This window comes from Astyanax mexicanus, chromosome 10 (assembly GCF_023375975.1).
Source record: "Astyanax mexicanus isolate ESR-SI-001 chromosome 10, AstMex3_surface, whole genome shotgun sequence".
Taxonomy (NCBI): Eukaryota; Metazoa; Chordata; class Actinopteri; order Characiformes; family Acestrorhamphidae; genus Astyanax; species Astyanax mexicanus.
In genome coordinates, this window is record NC_064417.1 from 17,144,201 (window position 1) to 17,165,870 (window position 21,670).

At 40.4% G+C, this 21,670-nt stretch overlaps 3 protein-coding genes across 4 annotated transcripts in view; 2 read left to right on the plus strand and 1 right to left on the minus strand.

Moving 5' to 3' along the window:
• LOC103043601 (cyclic nucleotide-gated cation channel beta-1) overlaps positions 1 to 21,670 on the plus strand; it is a 267,445-nt gene that overhangs the window by 109,726 nt on the left and 136,049 nt on the right. The window lies entirely within an intron of this gene.
• zgc:162634 (Trm112 family protein) lies at positions 5,105 to 5,617 on the plus strand. The gene has a single exon (XM_022683908.2). It carries the CDS (start codon positions 5,255 to 5,257, stop codon positions 5,468 to 5,470), a length of 216 nt encoding a protein of 71 aa, XP_022539629.1. The 5' UTR covers positions 5,105 to 5,254; the 3' UTR covers positions 5,471 to 5,617.
• si:ch211-176l24.4 (uncharacterized) lies at positions 6,434 to 8,736 on the minus strand. Its single transcript, XM_022663486.2, has 2 exons — positions 8,626 to 8,736; positions 6,434 to 7,867 (listed from the first exon to the last, which is right to left on the minus strand). The coding sequence occupies exon 2, from the start codon at positions 7,864 to 7,866 to the stop codon at positions 6,688 to 6,690; it is 1,179 nt and encodes a 392-aa protein (XP_022519207.2). The 5' UTR covers position 7,867; positions 8,626 to 8,736; the 3' UTR covers positions 6,434 to 6,687.

The window sequence follows — 21,670 nt, forward strand, 5'->3', positions numbered from 1 at the left end:
GCAGAATCATTTTTTCATGATATATGTATATGCTGTAAAACACACATTAGCTTAGTCCATATGATCAGAGACACACAGATAGCTCAGCAGGCCAGAACTTTTGCTATAAATATATTTTTTAATGTAACTGTCAGACTAATTCAGAGCAACAACAACAGGAGGAACAATTTTTTATATTAAACATTCAGTTGGATGAATTGGGCTGGATGGTTGTGCTTTAAATAAGATCTCATGTTAGTAATATTGCCCCCTTTTGTTTCCACTGTTGTGAAACCTTGTAAACATACCGGCTGATTCGCGCTGATGGTTCTCCTCGCTCATTTGGCTTAAAGCCAAAATACTCCCGCACCGGAGCCGTGGAATTCGGTTTTAAAACACAGCCCATCCCGGACTAAACTTCCTCAAACGTTCTCTAAAGCCGTTTAGTTTTAAGAAAGTCCAATTAGCCTCGAATACGTTCGCTATCTAACACATCTACACACACACTCTCCTCGCTGTGTGTGTGTGTGTGTGTGTGTGTGTGTGTGTGTGTGTGTGTGTGTGTGTGTGTGTGTGTGTGTAGCAGGACAGTCACGGCTCACTCTCACTGCTGCATAAACTCTGCGAGCACTCAGTTCCTAACCGATAGATGTCGCTGTCTGACGGATCCGGCGAGAGCCGGCCAGAGAGCAGCGGGACTCGCTCTCTCATGTAACTTAAACAAATCCCCTCGGACACGCGCGGCTCTTATCGACGTCGGCAAAATGATCGCGATAAAAAAATTCTCGTACGATAAGTCGATAACATAGTTATCGCGACAGGCCTAATATCATCATCACAAAAATACCCTGTAGCTAAATGGCCTACCAATGTATGTAACCAAGCTACTTCAACAGTTAACTAACTACATTAGATTTAAATAACTAAAATAGAATATGAACAGCTAATAGCTAAAAATAATGACTTATAACTTACTAACAGGTAATGTACTCACTATTTAGGTAATCTAAACCTATTTAATATTATGTTCAGTTATCTTTTACTATAGGCATCACATATTTTTAAGAAAATGTTACTGTAAGATGGTACTGAGTTGTGAAAGTAGATCTGTGCTGAGCTGTGAAATAGTAAATGTGGGTCATGTCTGACCAATATGTGTAAAACTGATGTAGAAATACAAAAGCTTCTTCATAAAATAAAAAAGAAAAGAAAAAGAAAATTTGTGCTAAAGAAACACTCAGCTATACATGAAGTTCCATAAAAAATTGAAGGTGGGTAATTTTTGACCCATGTGGGCATTAGAGGGGTAGTGATATCAAAAGGGCTTTTATTCAAAAAGTAAGTAAGGAAAAAATAAAAGAAGTATGTACTATGATGACTGATTTCAATAAATTATTTTTTTTCTATTGTACATGCTTTGCAGACTACTTGTGTGCATGTGTAAATTGTTTTACAGTTATGTGTCGGAATGAAATATTTCAATGATAAACTTATAATGCAATTTCTATTAAATTTTTAAGTTATCAAAACGTCATGCGTCATGATTCAGTAAAGTGCAATTATAACAGATTTCTTATATTCAGATGGTCACTGAAAAACAATACTACCAGTTTTGTAACAGGCAAGAATTTAAATATGGCACACACGCGCATGAAATAATGTTATATAGAGGTGGGAAATAAGCATAAATTTCAACAGACTGATAATGTGGAGTAAAAACAACTAGAAATATGTAGTACAGGCAATTTATTCTACTTCAAAATTGTATTAAATGCCAAGTTCAGAGGGTCATAATAAAAATGGTACAGTAATATACATTGTTGTTTAGGCTATTCACAGTATAGTAGTGCTGGGCGATATAACGATATCGATTTGTTTCGCGATAATTTTTCCCTCGATGACGATGATAAGCCTGTGCAATAGAATTCGATAAACATTCATTTCCATTTCCGTCTAAGTGGCGCGGCAAACAACGAAAACACAACGTGTAATCAATCCAGAAGACGCTGGAGCAAATTAATAAATAGTTAAGAAAATTGTAATAGTTATTCTCATGCATGCAACAAAAAACCCTAAAGAATAGTGGAGTATGGCCCGACACACGCAAACAACCATAGTGTTTGGACTTTGGGAATAAACGGCCGCACTGTTCAGCACGTTTTAAATAAATTTTAAGTAAATTTTAAGCACTAAATGTAATTAATTCAATTTATATTAGGACCTCGGGGCAGGTGCTGCAAAAATGTGTATGTGGGGCGCGGATTAAAGGAAGAGGTTTTTTTGCGGAGCGGTAACAGGACAAAAACACCTTAAGAATGATGTCTAAATGACTTTCCTCTAATCTAATATAATTTAACATGGTTTAAGGATATAAAATAATTTCTAAACAAACGAACTTTTTAATATTGAGCTTATGGCCCAAGTGCAAAAACACAAAATCATTTATCATTTAGATTATCTGCCTGAACGCGAGCCCGAACCCGAGCTTGAACGCCAGCCTGACTCAGGCGCTGCATGAACTCGGGCCGGTCGAGAACACCGCTTTCCTCTCAGATTAGGCGGAAGAAAATGGTCTTTTTTTTAATGTAACAAATCACACTGTGATTTTTGTGATATTTCCCCAATTACAGCTCAGCTGCGCGTTTAAAGCTCAACGCATGAATTAATCGGTGCGCTGTGCGCCGCGCGTGCTCGCGGGGGATTTGACGCGTCTGTCAAGCAAGTTAATGGACCGTTTTGGGGGCAGAGATTAAGAAGTACAGCAGGTACATCTCAGATTTGTAGTTTAATGCTCTACTAAATTACTGGCTTTAAAACTGGCTCATGATATGGTCGGTTCTGGCTGGATTTTTTCCTGCCTACAGGCTGCATTTGACGGAAAGCAGCTCCTCAGTCAGACAACAGTGTCAGCATACAAATCGTGTGCGTTTCCTACAGGACAAACCATTTAAAAGTGCAGATAAACTCATTAAAAAATCACACAGTGTCTGTCTGGCTTAAAATACTTTTAATAAGGTACAGCTTTTAAATTAATAAATCAACATTCATTAAAAATCCGTGAGAAGTTCTGTATGCTAAATGACAAGCTAAGCTAATAAGCTAATAACATTTAATAATAACAGAAAAATAGATATGAATTTGGAAAATAACCAACTAAAGTGAGCTCAAAATACAATAATAAATATAATCTAACGAATTTCAAAATATAAATTAGAAATATTGAACTTCAATATTAAATTCAACTTCAACTACAAAAAACGCAAGGACCGATAGAACATAACGAACAGAAAAAAATAAATTTGAAATTGGAAAAAAAGTTCAAAATGCTAAAAGAAATAAAACCTAACGAATTTCAGAATATAAAATCTAAATATTGCACTGCAGCAGTACAAAAGCCTAAGTGCTTAAACAAACAAACCAAAAAACAGCCTATCACAAATCATTTTTTGAGCCCGACCCAGCTGAGGAAAAGGTGGGAAATCTTTTTTTTTCCGGCTGGGTCTTGGAAAACTTTGTGGTGAATTAAAGGGGCCGAGTTGCAATTTTTGTTTTACTTTAATCAGTTTTTAATCCGTCTTTTTAAAAACAAATATTCCAATATTGGCTGCCAATCAGTGCCCAATATTCTGAGCTCAAAAAACGCTATTCGGGCCAGCCCTACTAATCTAATATAATTTAACATGGTTTAAGAATATAAAATAATTTCTAAACAAACGAAATATTTAATATTGAGCTTATAGCCCAAGTTTTTTTTTCAGTCATGGAAAATTGGAAAAAATTGGAAAAAAGCCCGAGTTCATGCAGCGCCTGAGTCAGGCTGACGTTCAAGCTCGGGTTCTGGCTCGCGTTCATGATTAATTTGTTTTTTTTAAAAACTAATATTGGAATATTCGCTACCAATTACTGCCAAATATCCGGAGCTCAAAAAATGCTATTCGGGCCAGCCCTAATAATTATGGAGATACAGAAAAAAATATTGTGATAAAACTTCCATCACTCCCTTATTCTCTCACTAATAAAAACAAACCTTTAAGTGTGACACAAAGTGATTTGATTTATATCGTGATACATATCGATATCGACTGATATGGAAAACTATATCGTGATAAGATTTTTTCCCATATCGCCCAGCTCTACAGTATAGTAGTTCTATTTTCATAATTTGGTGTCAACTTCAATAGACTCTGATAATCTGGAGTTAAGGCAGATAGATATATGCAGAACAGGCAATTTATTGTCCTTTAATCTTCTCAAATGCCAAGATTAAAGGGTCATAATAAACAAATATTGTACAGTAATATGTCTACTTCTTTAAGCTTTTCACTGTATACTAGTTTTATTTTCATAATTTGGTGTCAAATTCAATAGATTCTTTGATAATCTGGAGTTAGGGCAGCTACAAATATGCAGAACAGGCAATTTATTGTCCTTTAATCTTCACAAATGCCAAGTTCAGAGGGTCATAATAAATAATGGTACAGTAATATTTCTAGTTCTTTAGGCTTTTCACAGTATACTAGTTCATTTACATTCAAACATAAATGCAGAACAGGCTATTTATTCTAATTTATGAGCCCAATCTTGCTCTCTACTGACGAATCATTGGCATTTCGACTTTTTAAGGTGGACCGGAAAATCCGAATAAGACACTGGCAAATAAGACGCTAACTCCGTCCTCGTGTACTACTGTTGCATACTACCTACTACTGCTGCACTGCTGCTGTACTACTACTGCTGTACTACTACTGCTGTACTACTACTACTTTATGTTTGATTATACCGCATTATACAAGACACATGAGACCTATTCAATGAATTCAGGCGATCTTCCTTTCAGTCAATTTGGAACAAACCTGATCCAGGTACCTACGTCCTAAAGACTGCTGAACTGTCTGGTTAAGGTGTATTAAGAAATTAGAAATGGAGAAAAATCACTATTACAGTTATTCTTTTTATTGTTCTCTGCAACTGTATTACATTGTAGAATTCTTGCATAGTGTAATGTTTTATTATTTTTAATAAAAGTATTTATTATAAACAATTGTTTTCATTTTTCTTTTTTAGGTACAACAAAGAAACAAATGAATTAATCAATGAAGAGCTTGGCATTGCCTATCCTATTATTGATGGTATTCCTAACATGATTCCTCAAGATGCAAAGCTGATCAAGAAGGCTGAGGGAATTGAAGAGCCCACCCAGTCATAGGTGGAACTACAGCATAAGCCGAGTGCAGTTGTTTATTATATTACATTTGCAGTAAACATCTAAGCCATAATGCTATTTTCTCTGTCAACTGTCACTGTGATAGTACCAATTTTGTCCTTAATTGGACTAATGTATTCTGCAAGTGTGGATGAAAATTTCCCCCAGGGCTGTACCGGCTCAAACAGTGTGTGTTTCTATAGTCTCTTGTTGCCGGTCACTATTCCTGTGTACGTGTTCTTTCATCTGTGGAAATGGATGGGAATCAAGCTGTTTAGACACAATTAGAATGTTTGTTTAATCAGAAGGGTAAATAAAATTCTATGCAGACATAAGTGATTTAAATTTGTATTTTTAAGAACGTTAAAACTTTGTGTTTGTGATTGACTAGATGGGTTACAAAATAAATAAACATATGACTATATTTTACCACTATTCATTGTATTAATCCCAATTCATTTATTTCAGATGTTTGTAACGGTTTAATTCAGCCCGTGCCTAGACACACAAACACGCTATATAACAGAAATAACCGCCTGTTCTTTTATTGTTTCTTCCATAATCAATGGTGTTAAACGTTTTTATAATTATTATTATTTTTAAGAGGAACTGGCTCAACTATCCATGAAGGTCTTTGTACTAAAGTTTGAAGCATTACTATAGGTGTTTATTTGCAATTCAGTAATATGCAATAGTGAGGTCAGAATGTTGAATGATTAACACATCACTTAATCCCAAAAATGTAGCATTACATATAGACAAATTCTTGTATGTGCCCTAAATATTTTGCTCAAATATTTATTAAACCTGTGTGATGCTGATAAATGTTTAAAGTTACCCTGCAATAATGATTTTTTTAATATAATTGCACCCCTAAAATATACATGCAAAAGCTATTTATCTGAGCAGTAAACACATCGAAAGTACAAAGCACTCCTTGAAAAAAATCAATGCCTGATATAACAAATGCTTCATTTAATGAAACCTCCATGTCCATAATCAGGAACCATATTCCAATCACTACAACTAATGAGCCATTCTTCTCAAATTCTACTGTAAATTTTTGCATTTCTCAATGTTGTATGGTTCAAAGCTTTTACAAACAAAACAGATTTACTGCTTAGATAAACACTTATAAATGCTTTTGTAGTAATTTAAAACTTTCTCTTGTACAAAATTGTCAACATGACAGGAAGAGGAAAATACACTGGCTTAACTTTTAACTCAATTAAATGTAAAAAAAAGGTTTTATTCAAAGACATTTTGGAGCATTTTATTTGTCCAATATTTGTGAAAATGTGCCACAATGTAAATAACGGCCAGGTTTAAATTATGTCAAAAAGTGAAAAACAGCAACAAAAAAAAATGCACCACAGCAACGATAAATGTATGTGTGCATATATATTATACAGTGAACACACTAAAGAGAACAAAAAGAACCTGTATTGCTAATCCTAACAAACAGTTCCAGATGCTTTCACTATAATTCTTTTCATAAATCAGGTTCACTTCTTTAGCTTCTTATCAGCACTTCCAGTCAACATCATCAAAGGTGACCTTGCCTTTGGCGATTCTCCTTCTCCCTTCACCCTGAAGAAGAAGGACTCATTGAGCCGTGTCTGAATCACCTTCAAATGAGATAGGTCTGCTCTGCTCTTTAAAGGAATGTCACTCTCATCACTTGAAGTCAGATCTGTTATCTTTAGCTCTGAACAACTCTGATGTTCCACTGGTTTACTGATGCACTGATCTAGGTGCACTTCTTGCCTGGTTCTTTTGGGTAGGCTCAAGTCTATCGGTTCTTCAGTACATATGGATGCTCTGCTCTTATGATGAAACCTGAGAGAGCCAGCAAGCCCCGGAGAAGTGAAGAAGTTTTCAGTTTGAACAGAAGCTTCAGCCGTCTGCTTGCATGATGGGGTCTCCTGTGATGCTTGTCTGTACTTTATGTTGTTCTGGTATGGTGGAACAGCAACACCCTCATCAGTGCTGGGGCTTCTGGAGATGTCTTCATGCAGCTCAGAGAAGAACTTCTGTGTGATGAACAAATCTTGGCTGTTGATGTATTCAGGTGTAATTTGGATCTCTGCACTCTTTTCTTCAAAAGTTGATCGGTTGTGGCTGTTCTCAGTGATAGGAGTGTGTGATTTATCTGTCAAGTAAGGCTGTGTGTGAAATGTAGGATATTGTTTTGAGGTATTCAGGATCTCTTCAGGTGATAATTTGAACTTGACTGTTTTCTTGTGCCAGACATTTTCTCCAAGTGCTGATGTGCTTTGATGTTTTTCTTCCAAAGCTGGCGTTGTGGGCTCATCTGGTGACTTGAATTTATGTGCCCCCATTGCATGATTATTGTCTTTAGGCTGCTTGTGACACTTTGAGACATTTGATTTCTTACACTGCGTCACCAGCAGTGGACAATCTTCATGCAGTTTGATATTCTTTTTTTTCTTTGTTTTCTTCTTCATCTCAGGCATTTGTGTAAAACTGACAGACTCACAGCAGTCAGCATCTTCCTTCACCCATTGCTGTCCCTTTGTCCTCAGTTTCTTCTTATTTAGCTTTTCCTTTTTCAATTTCTTTTTTTTTTGTTTCTTTCTGCATTTTTTTGGGTCTTCATACGAGAGAGTCCTTTTCATTTTCTTACAAGCCAACTCTCGCTCTCTTGTGTCTTTCTCAGCCATTCTGGAAGATACCAACAATTGCAGTGTTAATGGGGTCATATTTATTTATTTTCATCAAATTCACAATTAGTTACAACTAAAATTATTCCCAAATGTAATAATTGAAAGCATACTGTAGCTTATTCTTAGAAAAAGACATGTACTACATACAATGTGTTAGCCTTGCATGTTAAGACTTAAGGTTATCCGTCAAATAAAACCGATTCATAAATCAGTGTTATATTAAATTGTGCCGAAAAACCTGCTAGAGTTGTTTAATAAATTATTTTATTTTATTCGATATATTTTTCCATACCAGGTAACAAACACACACACACACACACACACACACATATGAAGTTTCAAATAACCAACAATGCCTTCTTTCTGAAATTCATGCCAATTTAGTAATTTCGTACAGCTTAACTACAGTGTGTGGCAAATGACAAAAATACCGCGAACACTCACTGTTTCTGCTGTAGTTCTAACAACTCACTCGGTTAAAATACGAAGACAATGGTAAAAACATCGCTATAATTATCTCAGCTACAAAATTGTGAATTCTCAGAGAATCCTAGCCACCATGAAACGAAGACGTTTACCTGTACAAAGTTATATCCGACAGTTTCTCATTCCTGTGTGAAAATTCATATTCCAATATCGCGCAGATGCTGTGCGCATGCGCACCGGCGTATTGTATTTGTGCGATTTAATTCGTTTCAGAGATGATTTATGAAAACATTTATAATTAATATGGGAGCGTGTCTGTAATTCCTTTACCTGCTGACGATTACTGACGGGTTTCCGAGCTCCTGACTCCGAGCTGAATCAGCAGCCCCGCGGTGTGAGGGTCTCTCTTTTTCTCTCGTCTCTCTGTGCGCATGCGCGTGTGAGCTGGGGTCGTGGTGCGAGGAGCAGTTGGCGTTTTGCCAAACTTTTCTGTGAGTTTGTTATAGAGGTCTGCGCGGGACTGTTTTTTTAAACCCGCTCCCGCCCGCTCCCGCGTCTTTTTGTCCCGCTCCCGCCCGCTCCCGCAAAAAAATCACTTCTTTTAATCCCGCTCCCGCCCGCCACATACACATTCCCGCCGCTCCCGTCCCGCAGTCCTAATATGAATTGAATTAATTACATTTAGTGCTTCAAATTTACATATGTATTTATTAAAACAGCAATTCAGTTCGCAGTCCAAACACATGCCATCAGGTGCATCAAGAATCCTAGAAGTGGATTAGAAGTGGATCTATATTATATAAAATAATAAATGTAAAAATATATAAAATTAAATTCAATTAGTTTAATTAATATTTGTATTATTATTATTAATAATAATAATAACAATAATAACAATAATAATAATAACAATAACAATGTTATTGTTATTATTATTATTGTTATTATTGTTATTATTATTATTATTATTATTATTATTATTTTGCACCAGTATAGTAAATGTCGTCCTTTAAATTACACACCCCCCTCCCCCCCCCCCCCCCCTCCTCTGCACACGCCTGCTGGAGATGCTGAAAATGTGTGTGTGTGTGTCCATCCTCCGAGAGATTTTTCTTGTGTTTTTTTGTTGCTTGCATGGGAATCATAGCGTGATTATTATAATTTTCTTAACTATTTATCAATTTGCGGGAGCGGGACCACATGTTAATGTGGTCCCGCTCCCGCATGGCCTGTATTGATTAAATTACCGCTCCCGCCAATAACAATTCAGTTTTGTCCCGCGCCGCAACATATTCTGACGGGTCCCGCGGGTCCCGCGGGACTCCCGCGGGAGTGCAGACCTCTAGTTTGTTACTTTGAGTTTTGTCTCTGAAGGGGGGGGGGTGCTTTGTCTGATCAGACAGGATCTCTCAAGAGTGTTGGCTCTGAGATAAAAAAATTAAACTTTGGCTGTAAATCTCCACTGATTAAATATATAGTGTATTTTAGAAGGCAGGTTTTATGGTGCTAAAAGATGGAGCAGGTGATTTAGACCTGGTTTTAAAGCTGAGGGTGGATGGGTTTGCGTACACCATTTATGCTTCATCTGACACTGAGATGAAGTGTTTCATGTGTGGGCAGGCTGGACATCTCGTCCCTGAGAAGGTGAATGCTGGCGGGGCTGGGGGCGCTGAGGCGCGGTGCCGGACGCGGCTGAGCCCGCGGTGGTCGTTCCCCCTGCGGCTGTTGCGAGAAGGGTATAGCTGCAGCCTGGAGCACCTCCAAAGGGAAGGAACATACCTCCAAACAAGTAGGATGGTGCTTGGTGTTACGCGGTATGGTGTTTTTCAGGACGTTTTGTGCTTGTAAATAACCCCAAAGGTTAATTAATTAACCTATTTCGTTTATTATATGGTTATTTATTTTACAATGCATTTTCTAAGAGTCTAAAAGCATGTTGTGCACATTGCAACCACATTTTATTCATTTAAAACGTCTAAACATTTGCCATGCTGTGAATTTTTCAAATTATAAAATAGTAAATATCTAAATAATAAAGGTAGTTGTTTATTCATAGCCAATAATATTATAATTTGAATATAATTATAATAATACGGGGAGTGTGAGCAGGCTGATTCAGATACTGAGGTGGCTGGTGAGAACTCCTGAGCTGAGTGCTGTGGTGGAGCAGGTTGTGGAGGAACCGGGTGAGGTTCAGCAGCTGGAGGTTCTGGGCCAACTCCAGCTCCAGCAGCAGTGCAGGAGGCAGAGGCTGATCATGTAATGGAGGATGAATCTTGTTAAAGTTGTGCACAACAGAGCATATTATTTAATCAATTCATTTTCATTCCAATATGTTATAGTTAATTAAGAAAATTTGGTAGTTATATCCTGATTTAGAGGCAACTTGGGGTGAGTAAAAAGAACATGGCAGCAGGTCAATGTTAAATATAAAAATATACTAGAATGGTGCAATTCTATTTGGTTAGTCTAATATGCAGGAAAATGTTAAATTACATATTTCAGTGTGTATTATAATATTAAATCAAATCAAATCAAATTTATTTGTATAGCGCTTTTTACAACAGGTGTTGGCACAAAGCAGCTTTACAGAAACATGATTACAGGACAAAGAATCAGGCAAAACATTACACATAGAAAATACAGAATACAGAACCCCCAGTGAGCGCGGAGGCAAGGAAAAACTCCCTCAGAGCTGCAGGAGGAGGAAGAAACCTTGGGAGGACCAAGACTCACATTAAAGGGGGGACCATCCTACCACTGGTCAAACGGCTTTTAAATAGAAATTTAAAAAGTCTTTTATACATCTATATAGGTTTTATGTACTCAGGAGTGTAATAGCGCCACTAATGGCTTGGATGTAATCTGTAGTGGAGAGTAAGATGGTCGATGAGCAGCTGATCTGTGGTGGTGGTGGAGAAGAGCTGACTTCAGAAACTTCCATCAGTCTGGCCGGACAGGAGACGCGAGAGCCTGAGGGTCCAACATCGGTATCGGGTCAGACAGGTGGGCAGTCAGTAACTCGGAGGAAGGCAGAGAGATGGAATTAGTTTTGACTGGATTTATGCAAAACTGAGAATATTAAAACATTATCAGAGTGTGGCAAATGACTCCGGCAGAACTGAATAAAACAGCCTAACTAAAGGCAGAGAGCCAGAAGGTAACATAGACATGGAGGCACCCTGAAACACCAGCATCCACCCACTCCACCGTCCACAAACCTGAGTGACCGTGTGCAGTGGGAGAACAACAGCACCAGCATCTCAGTTTACCACAATTTCCTCTGTCCATGAACCCCTGAATCTGCAGCCTTATCTAAAGGGAAAAACATTAATTACCAAAAGCTAAACTAAACAAGTAAGTTTTCAGTCTAGACTTAAAGATTGAGACTGTGTCTGAGTCCCGAACATATTCGGGGAGATTATTCCAGAGTTGAGGCGCTTTATAAGAGAAAGCTCTTCCTCCTGCAGAGCTCCTCTGAATTTTAGGCACTACTAATAAACCAGCACCCTGAGATCTGAGTAATCGCGGTGGTTCATAACAGGAGATGAGGTCTTGTAAATACTCAGGAGCGAGTCCGTGTAGGGCTTTATACGTTAACAGGAGAATTTTATAGTCTATGCGGAATTTGACTGGAAGCCAGTGCAGTGCTGATAGTACTGGACTAATATGGTCAAATTTTCTAGTTTTAGTAAGGACCCTGGCTGCAGCATTTTGAACTAGCTGAAGTTTATTTAAGTTACTGCCGGAACATCCAGACAGTAGCGCATTACAATAATCTAGCCTTGAGGTAATAAAGGCATGTACTAATTTTTCTGCGTCATGCAGTGATAGGGCATTTCTTAGCTTGGCAATATTACGGAGGTGTAGAAAAGCTGTTCTAGTAACATTAGATATGTGTTTATCGAATGCTAGATCTGAATCTATGATAACTCCAAGGTTTTTAGCTGCTGAACCAAGGGTGGCTGAGAAGTCAGCCAGATTTAGCATTAAGTCTGATAATTTATTTCTAGCAGCTTTGGGGCCTAATAGGAGAACTTCTGTTTTATCACTATTTAATAGGAGGAAGTTGTGCGACATCCATGATTTTACATCTTCTACACAATCCTCGATTTTCTTTAATCTCACTCTGTCGTCAGGTTTGGCTGATATGAAGAGCTGCGTGTCATCCGCATAACAATGAAAATTCACATTGTGTTTTCTAATAACTTTGCCCAGTGGGAGCATATATAATGTAAATAATAACGGTCCTAATATAGAGCCTTGTGGAATTCCATATCTTACCTTGGTATAACTGGAAGACATATCATTTATCCTCACAAACTGATAGCGATCGGTTAAGTACGATTTAAACCATGCTAAGGCAGTTCCGGTTACACCGACCATGTTCTCTAGTCTTTCTAAAAGGATAGTATGATCTATTGTATCAAAGGCTGCGCTCAGATCGAGAAGTACGAGTAAGGAAACACAGCCTTGGTCGGCGGCTATAAGTAGATCATTTGTTATTCTAACTAAAGCTGTCTCAGTGCTATGATAAGGCCTAAATCCAGATTGAAATTTTTCATAGATCTGGTTTCTTTGCAGGTAAGAGCAAAGTTGTTGGGCTACAGCTTTTTCTAAAATCTTAGAAATAAACGGTAAGTTTGAAATAGGTCTATAGTTAGACAGTACACTAGGATCAAGATTTGGTTTCTTGATCAGAGGTTTAATTACAGCTGTTTTAAAGGCTTTGGGTACATGGCCCAGGGTGAGTGATGAGTTTACTATCATTAACAGAGGTTTAATTATATCTGGCAGTACCTGTTTTAATAATTTTGTGGGAACAGCATCAAGTGTGCAGGTTGTGCTGTTTGAAGAGGAGATAATTTTCTCTAGCTCCAACTGTGGAAGTGGGTTAAAGACTTCCAACCTAACTTTAGTAACAGGGTTTTGTTCTAGATCAGCCAGACCAGATGACAGAGAGGATGTAATATTTATCTGTTTAATTTTATCCCGAATGTTTTCAATTTTACTATTGAAGAAGTCCATAAAATCGTTGCTGGTGTGAATGGCTGGAATCTGAGGTTCAGTACCTGCCTGGTTTTTAGTTAATTTGGAAATAACACTAAAGAGAACTCTAGGATTATTTTTATTTATCTCGATCTGTGAGGCCAGATATGCTGAGCGGGCTTTATTAAGTTCTTTTCTATATTTAACAAGACTGTCTTTCCACGCAGAGTGAAACACTTCCAGTTTAGTTGATCGATATTTACGCTCTAAATTTCGTACTAACTGCTTTAAGGTACGAGTTTGATCATTGTACCACGGTGCGAGCTTTTTCTGTCTCTCTATTTTGTGTTTAAGGGGTGCTACAACATCTAAGGTAGAGCGAAAGGTATTTTCTAAACCTTCGGTTAGTTTGTCTAGTTCTACTGGGTCTATAGGAGAGTACATTAGAGTTGATAAGTCTGGAAGCTTATCTGTAAATTGTTGGGCTGTAAAAGGCGTAATTGAACGTTTTACAGAGTAGCTAGGGGATGTACGTATATTATGACTAAGATGTAATTTAAATGAAATAAGGTAATGATCTGAAATTGCGGAGGTTTGAGAACGAATATTCGGGTTATCTATGCTCACACCCAGGGTCAAAACTAAATCCAGAGTATGATTACAGTAATGAGTAGGTCCTGTTATATTTTGAATAATACCAACTGAGTCTAAAATCGATGTGAATGCCTTTTTTAATGGATCATCCAATTTTTCGAAATGAATGTTGAAGTCTCCAACTATAATCACTTTATCATTACTTACTGCTAAGTCTGTGACAAAATCACTAAATTCTTTTAAAAATTCTAAATAGGGCCCTGGTGGTCTGTAGATGTTAATTAAAGAAAATGCATTCTTTTTTGTAACTGGATTAATTATACTGGTGTAAAGAAGCTCAAAAGAAGTAAAATTTTCATAGTGTTTCTGATTGCTAACTAAGGTACTTTGGAAAAATATGCAGACCCCACCTCCTCTACCGGACAATCTCGGATTGTGTATATAATTATAGCCTGCAGGGGTGGCTTCATTTAATGCTACATATTCATTTGGCCTAATCCAGGTTTCTGTCAGACACAGAACATCGAATTTCTGATCAGTTATCATTTCATTCACCAGAACTGCTTTTGAATTTAGAGATCTAATATTAAGTAAACCAATCTTTAGGCTTGAAATGTTAGTACTACAGTCTGGATATGATTGTTTAATATAAGTTAAGTTATTTAGATTTACTGTTTTAGTTTTTTGATGTTTTTGTTTGACTCGGGGGACAGACACAGTCTGAATACATTGGTATCTAGGTAACGTCTCTTTGCAGCTCGCAGACGGTCGGTTAAGCCTCTCTGTCTGCGGCCTGGTCCCGGCTCTGGATTGTCAGCAGCTTCTAATACTACTCTGCCGACTAACTAAAAGACTATGAGCTATGCTGCATGAAAGTAAGGCAGCACCCTCCCGCGTGGGGTGGACACCATCCCTACCTAAAAGACCAGGCTTGCCCTCAAAGTGTAGCCAGTTATCTATAAAGCCCACATGATTTTCTGCACACCACTTGGACATCCAGCGGTTCAGCAAAGAAAGCCTGCTGTAAGCTTCATCACCACGCCTCATTGGGATGGGGCCAGAGCAGATTACCTCCTCGGACAGCGTCTGGGCCTGTTTAATCACCTCTTTAATATTAGCCTTAGTTATTTCAGACTGCCGCAGACGAATATCATTGGCCCCTACATGAATTACTACCCTCGAATATCTCCTATTCCCTAACCTAAGGTTGCCACTAATGTCCGGTGCTCTGGCTCCCGGTAAACAAGTAACTGTTGCCGCTGGTGCCCCTAAAGGAGTAGCTAATTTCACGTGTCGGACGATAGAGTCTCCTATCACCAGAGTACCTTTAACAGGCTCCTCAGTTGGTGCTTCACTGAGCGGGGCAAACCTGTTTGACACGTGAACTGGGGGAGCGTGGTGTTTAGGTGGGCTGGCTGTGGCCTTTGCGGTAGCATTAGCCTTAGCCTTTCGACTATGCCGCCGAGACGTTACCCATTCGCCTCGCTGTGAGGGCTCTAAGGCCGGAGTCGAGGGGTTACTAACTCTCCCTGAGACACCCGGGGCTGCTAACAGTGAATCCTGCTGTCTATCCCTTATTAAACCCCGGACGTGCAGCTCTAACTTATTCACCTTATCCACCAAGGAGCTAACTATCTCACACTTAGTACAAATACCACTATTGTTACCAGTATCGGTGGATAAGGGATCTAAGCTATACATGCCACACTCTAAACAGGTGTAAACCTGAGCAGAAGCCATGGAGAAAAAAAGCACTCACCTTGTTTCAGTTGAAATTAGAAACTTACACAAACAAACTGCAGCAGCAAACAGCTAATCCAGCAAACCTGAGGAAAAAGTCTATAAAAGTAGACTGAGAGTGGATTAATAGGTGTGTAGAGCAAAGAGGAAGCAGACTAAAAGTGGATTAGTAAGTGTGAAGAGAGTAAAAGAGAAGAAAACAGAGAAAAGTGTAGAAGCTGAAGATTAAAGCAAGCTTTCAGCAGCAGAGCAGCACAGCAGCAGAGCAGCACAGCAGCAGACCAGAGTAGCAGGGAGCAGAGCAGGGAGCAGAGCAGGGAGCAGAGCAGGGAGCAGAGCAGGGAGCAGAGCAGGGAGCAGAGCAGGGAGCAGAGCAGGGAGCAGAGCAGGGATTAACTAACTGCAAATATTTTAGCAACCAGAACAAAAACAGCTATTGCTGCTACTGGTGGTGGGCCTCCTCTATCAACCCTCATTCCTGCAGAAAACCTAGCTTTAGAACAAAACCTCAGACGTCCCATCATTGCAGGAATTAAGGGAGAGACATCATCTGATACTGTCTGTCCCCATGCAAAAAAGCCTTATGTTCAGGGTAGGTTCAGATGTTTCTCAGATATTACTTTTTATTATTATAGAATTTCTTAGAATCTTTATTGTATATTTGATAGCTTTACATTTCACAGTAGATCTGTTCTGTCCCAGAATGACCTTAGAGCTGGTAGCCTAAAAGCTCTGCGCATTATCCGCGCTCCGTCATCTACTGGATTGTCTTCAATTGGGCATACCATTGTCAATCACTGCCTACAGCCTCCAATGTTGGCTGCTCTTTTAATAGCATATATTATTTGCTAATTAATATCACCTGTATGCAAATATTGGTACATTAGTTGTCTGTATCCGTTTATTTTTTGCATCATTAAGTTGCAACCAAACATTTATGTTATTTATATTGAACAAATATTATCTGTGCTGCCTTCAGGCAGATATAAACATTTTGGGACTTTTATTTTATGTGCAATTAATGTAACAGCAATGTAGATTTTATTTTGACGTATGTCGTCAGAGTTAGAAACAGGAAGTGGGAGGGAGGAAGTTAGTTGCAGCAAGGCAAGCTGAGGTTAATGTGCTGTAAGAAGGCCTCCCAAAGAAATTTGGACTTATTTGCCCCAGCAGAGGCATCACTTGTATGTATTCCTTTGTTAATATTATTAGACTTTGTTTTTTTATGGTAACTTCATAGTTCATGTCGAATTTATGGTGTTAAAAATAGTTATAAAGGAAATTGTGGATGATAGAGTAAAAACAATTGTTTGATGATGCTAAATGCTAGCTATAGGTTGGTTTGACACTGCATGTGACTGTGAATGTCAAGGTCATTAGTTTAGCTTGTCTGATTAATGTAAGTTACTTATCTTAGCCTTATAGAAAGGAATTAGAACCTAATTATATTCTTGATTGTTTTATTTTTAGTTTCACTTTCCTGACCTTGTGAGTGGATGAGAAGAATTTCCAATAAAAAGCTTACATCACGAATAAGGAAAGTTTACCTTACTGTCTAACTGGGTTCCTACACCTTAGTGAGGACAGTACAGTGAAAAAGTGTAATTCAGCTGGAGTGCAACATCTAAAATAGCAGAAAGAATGAGTGAGAAGGCTGAGAATGCATCAGTACATACACACAAGTCAAGGAGCTCTCGCTCATCTACATCCAGTGCCGCTGTCAAGGCGCGAGCAGCAGCACAGGCTGCAAAGGTACGGGCTGAGTTTGCAGAGAAAGAGGCAAGGCTCAAAGTTGAGAGGGCTACCACAGAGGCACAGTTGGGAAGGGTTAAAGCAGATCTAGAGTTGGGAAAGGCAAAGCTCGAAGCTGAAGCACAGGCTGAAGCGTTGGAATCGGCTGAATATCAAGAGAATTCAGTTAAGTCTGGTTTATCTTCACATGAGGTCCTTCAAGAGGAAATGGCAACACGCACGCAAGAGTATGTTGCAGCACAAACCACACTGCGCCGACACGGTATTCCAGTGTCTCTTCCCGACCCAGCACATGATGCAGCAATGTCTGAAGAGAGCTACATTACATGGCACCCTTCATCAGCGATAGGTCCGAACGAGGATGATGTACATGAACCGGGGGAGGCTCTCAGCAGGCCAGTTGGCCACAGCAAGCCATCATATCAGAGCGTACCTCATACTGGAAACCAAACTAGTCCAAATCGAAATAGTGGACGCCCTGAAAACGCCAAGAAAGCGCATTTCCTTCAGAATCCAGCGCCGAGTGCAATGACGCCGCCATACCTTCCTCGCAATGCTCCATCAACCTCACACATGGCACCTGAAACAGAACACCTAGCACGTTACCTGGCTCGTCGAGAATTAGTGAGCACCAGCCTCTACCAATTTGATGACAAACCCGAAAATTACATGGCGTGGCAGTCATCGTTCGATAATGCCACTGCAGGCCTGGGGCTCACTTGCACTGAATTGCTGGATCTGCTCATTAAGTGGCTCGGACCAGAGTCTGTCAAGCACATTAAGCGCATACGCTCTGTGCACGTAGGACGCCCAGATGTAGCACTACAGAAGGCATGGGAGCGCCTCCAGCAGTGTTATGCTGCGCCCGAGGTCATGGAGAAGTCTCTGTTTAAACGACTGGATGAATTCCCAAAAATATCAACAAAAGATTACGGGAAACTGAGGGACGTAGGCGATCTCCTCATGGAACTGCAAGGTGCTAGAGGAGAAGGGAAACCGGAGATGAAAGACCAGTTTCTGGAATTCATGAAGAAAGTATTTGAAAAGAAACATGCAGAAGTAGCTCCGTCACTAGAAGACAATGAAGAGTGTTGGTATCTGCCAATCTTCGGAGTCTATCACCCACAAAAGCCTGAGAACATTCGCGTGGTCTTCGATTCAAGTGCCAAATATTCTGGAACATCTCTGAATGATGTTCTTCTCACAGGACCAGATCTCAATAATTCACTCATTGGGGTGCTGATGCGCTTTCGGAAGGAGCAGGTTGCAGTGATCGCTGACATACAGCAGATGTTCCACTGCTTCCTTGTTCGCAGCGACCACAGGAACTATTTGCGTTTTTTGTGGTACAGGGACAACGACATGTCCAAGGACATCATCGACTATAGAATGAGGGTCCACGTTTTTGGAAACAGTCCGTCACCATCTGTCGCCATCTACGGTCTCAGGAGGGCCATCCAAGAAGGTGCCCACAGACATGGAGCGGACACAGTCCAGTTCGTGGAACGTCATTTTTACGTCGATGATGGGCTCATTAGCCTACCTACTAGTGCTGAAGCCATCAGCCTCCTGCGTAGAACACAGGCCTCCCTCAGTGAGTCAAACCTGAGGCTGCACAAGTTCGCTTCAAACAGCGACGTCGTCCTCCAAGCCTTTGCACCAGAAGACAGGGCAGTCGTGAAGGACCTTGATTTCAGTGGTGAAGCTACGTTTGTGCAACGCAGCTTAGGACTATTGTGGGAGACCACAACAGACACGTTCACATTTGCTGTCTCGCAAGAGAAGAAGGCCTTCACTCGCAGAGGAGTGTTGTCTACGGTGAACAGCGTCTTTGATCCGCTGGGCATGGTCGCACCTGTGACCATTGAAGGCAAAAGTCTCCTGAGAGAACTCAGTGTCGACATGTGTGACTGGGATGCACCGCTACCAGAGCAAAAGCTGAAACAATGGGAATCATGGCGAGAGTCGTTGCATGATTTAAGCAAGCTGCACATCCCACGTGCATACACTGCGACATCACTGTCCAGGGCTGAGCACACAGAGTTATGTGTGTTCTCTGATGCAAGCACCAAGGCCATTGGAGTGGTGGCGTATCTGAAATCCAAACAAGCTGATGGAGACATCCAAGTAGGATTCATCTTAGGGAAGGCTAAGCTAGCTCCACAGTCAGAACCAACTATTCCTCGGCTAGAACTGTGTGCCGCAGTATTAGCCGTCGAAGTCGCTGAACTCATACAAGACAAGCTGGACATGAAGCCGGATGCGGTCAAGTTCTACTGTGACAGCAAGGTAGTGCTGGGTTATATTCACAATCAGACCAAACGCTTCTATGTCTACGTTCACAATCGAGTTCGCAGAATACGTCAGTTCACAACACCTGACCAGTGGCACTATGTCAGTACAGAAAACAACCCTGCTGACCACGCATCTCGGGCAGTTCCTGCGTCGCAACTGGCACAGACCACATGGTTCACGGGACCGGACTTTCTATACAAACAAAGTCCACTTGATGAAGCCTCGAAGGAAGTATTTGAACTTTTAAACCCGGAATCAGACGCGGAGATACGCCCTGACGTGAGCAGTCTTTTGACTCAGAGTCAAATCACAAGACTCAGTTCCGCACGATTCCAGCGCTTCTCATCAATGCGCTCTCTCACTAGGGCAATTTCTCTACTCATCCACATAGCCAGATCTTACAAGAACAAGTCCAGTCAGTGCAAGGGGTGGCACTACTGCAACCTCCCACAAAATCCGGATGAGTTGTCTCAAGCCAGACACATCATTATCAGAGCAGCGCAAGAAGATGCATACCTTAAGGAATTCAGAACACTTGAGAGCAGAAAGGCTGTAACTAAAGACAGTTCTCTTCAGAAGCTAAGACCAGTTCTTGAAGGAGATCTGATTCGCGTTGGTGGCAGACTAAAACATGCTGACTTGAGCAGTCCGGAAAAGAATCCCATCATCTTGCCCAAGAACAGTCATGTTTCCCTGCTATTAGTGCGGCAGTGTCACGAAGATGTTAAGCATCAAGGGCGACACTTCACAGAAGGGAACCTGAGAGCTACAGGCCTTTGGGTCATAGGCGGAAAACGGCTCATTGCTTCTGAGCTATACAAGTGCGTTGTGTGTCGGAAGTTACGGCGCAGAACAGAGGAACAACTTATGGCCGACTTACCTTCGGAACGACTACACACATGCCCACCTTTCTCCTATGTAGGAGTGGATGTGTTCGGACCTTGGCCAGTCGTGTCAAGGCGCACACGAGGCGGACAGGCCCAAAGCAAGAGATGGGCGATGCTCTTCTGTTGCATGAGCTCCCGAGCCGTGCATATTGAGCTCATCGACTCTTTGGACACCTCTAGTTGTGTTAATGCACTTAGACCACATGTGTCAAACACAAGGCCCGCGGGCCAAATGTGGCCCGCCACGTCTTTTTATGTGGCCCGCGAGAGCTTGTAAGATCTTAGTGTCTATAATAAATAAGTCAGAAGCGTTCTTTGACCAAAAATACATTTCCCACAATGCTTGTCGATTGTATTACCCGCAAAGTTACGGCTTACTGCCACTACGCGGCAGTGTAGTCATTGATGTGGAAACCCTGCCGGAGGGAAGGTGTAACTTCGCGGGTGGAATTGAGACATATAAATGTTTATCCCATAATGTCCAGAAAAAGAGAAGTTGATGCAGACGGACGGCTGTGCTTCAAGGCGAAAGACCGGTATGCCTTTTGTGTTACGAAGAGTGTTACTGACCAAAATAAACGCTTTTTAGGAGAGATATAAGTTCTGTGTAAACATTTATAAGACAATAGCTGACAAAATCTGTTTTAATGACGTTAATAAACATCACTGTGACAGCGCTAGTCGCAGTTTCACCGCAGCAAAGGACGAGGACGTGAATCACTTATCTAACCAGCCTTTACTGATTTCTGCCCTCAATAACCCTTTCAATAACCTCCAATAGCCTTTAATAGTCTTCAGTAGCCTTCAACAGTCTAACCTTGCAGCCGTGGTGTGTCCACTAAACTCCGTAGTTATAAACATCCTGAGGTTAGCAGCGCGCTAACTGACCTGTTTATAATGTAATCCGAGCAGTGACTCATGCTCTAAACGGCTGCTGTTAGCTGATTGGGCTGAAAGATGAACTGTAGAGAGCTGTATTATTCGGTTACAAAAATCTTTATTTCATACACAGAAGAACTTAAAAATTGTAAAAACGCTCCAGACTGGCTGAGCTGAGCCCTGTAGCCCGTGGCTGGGCTGTAGCTCTGACTCAGTAAAGACTGCGGACTTGTGGTGCT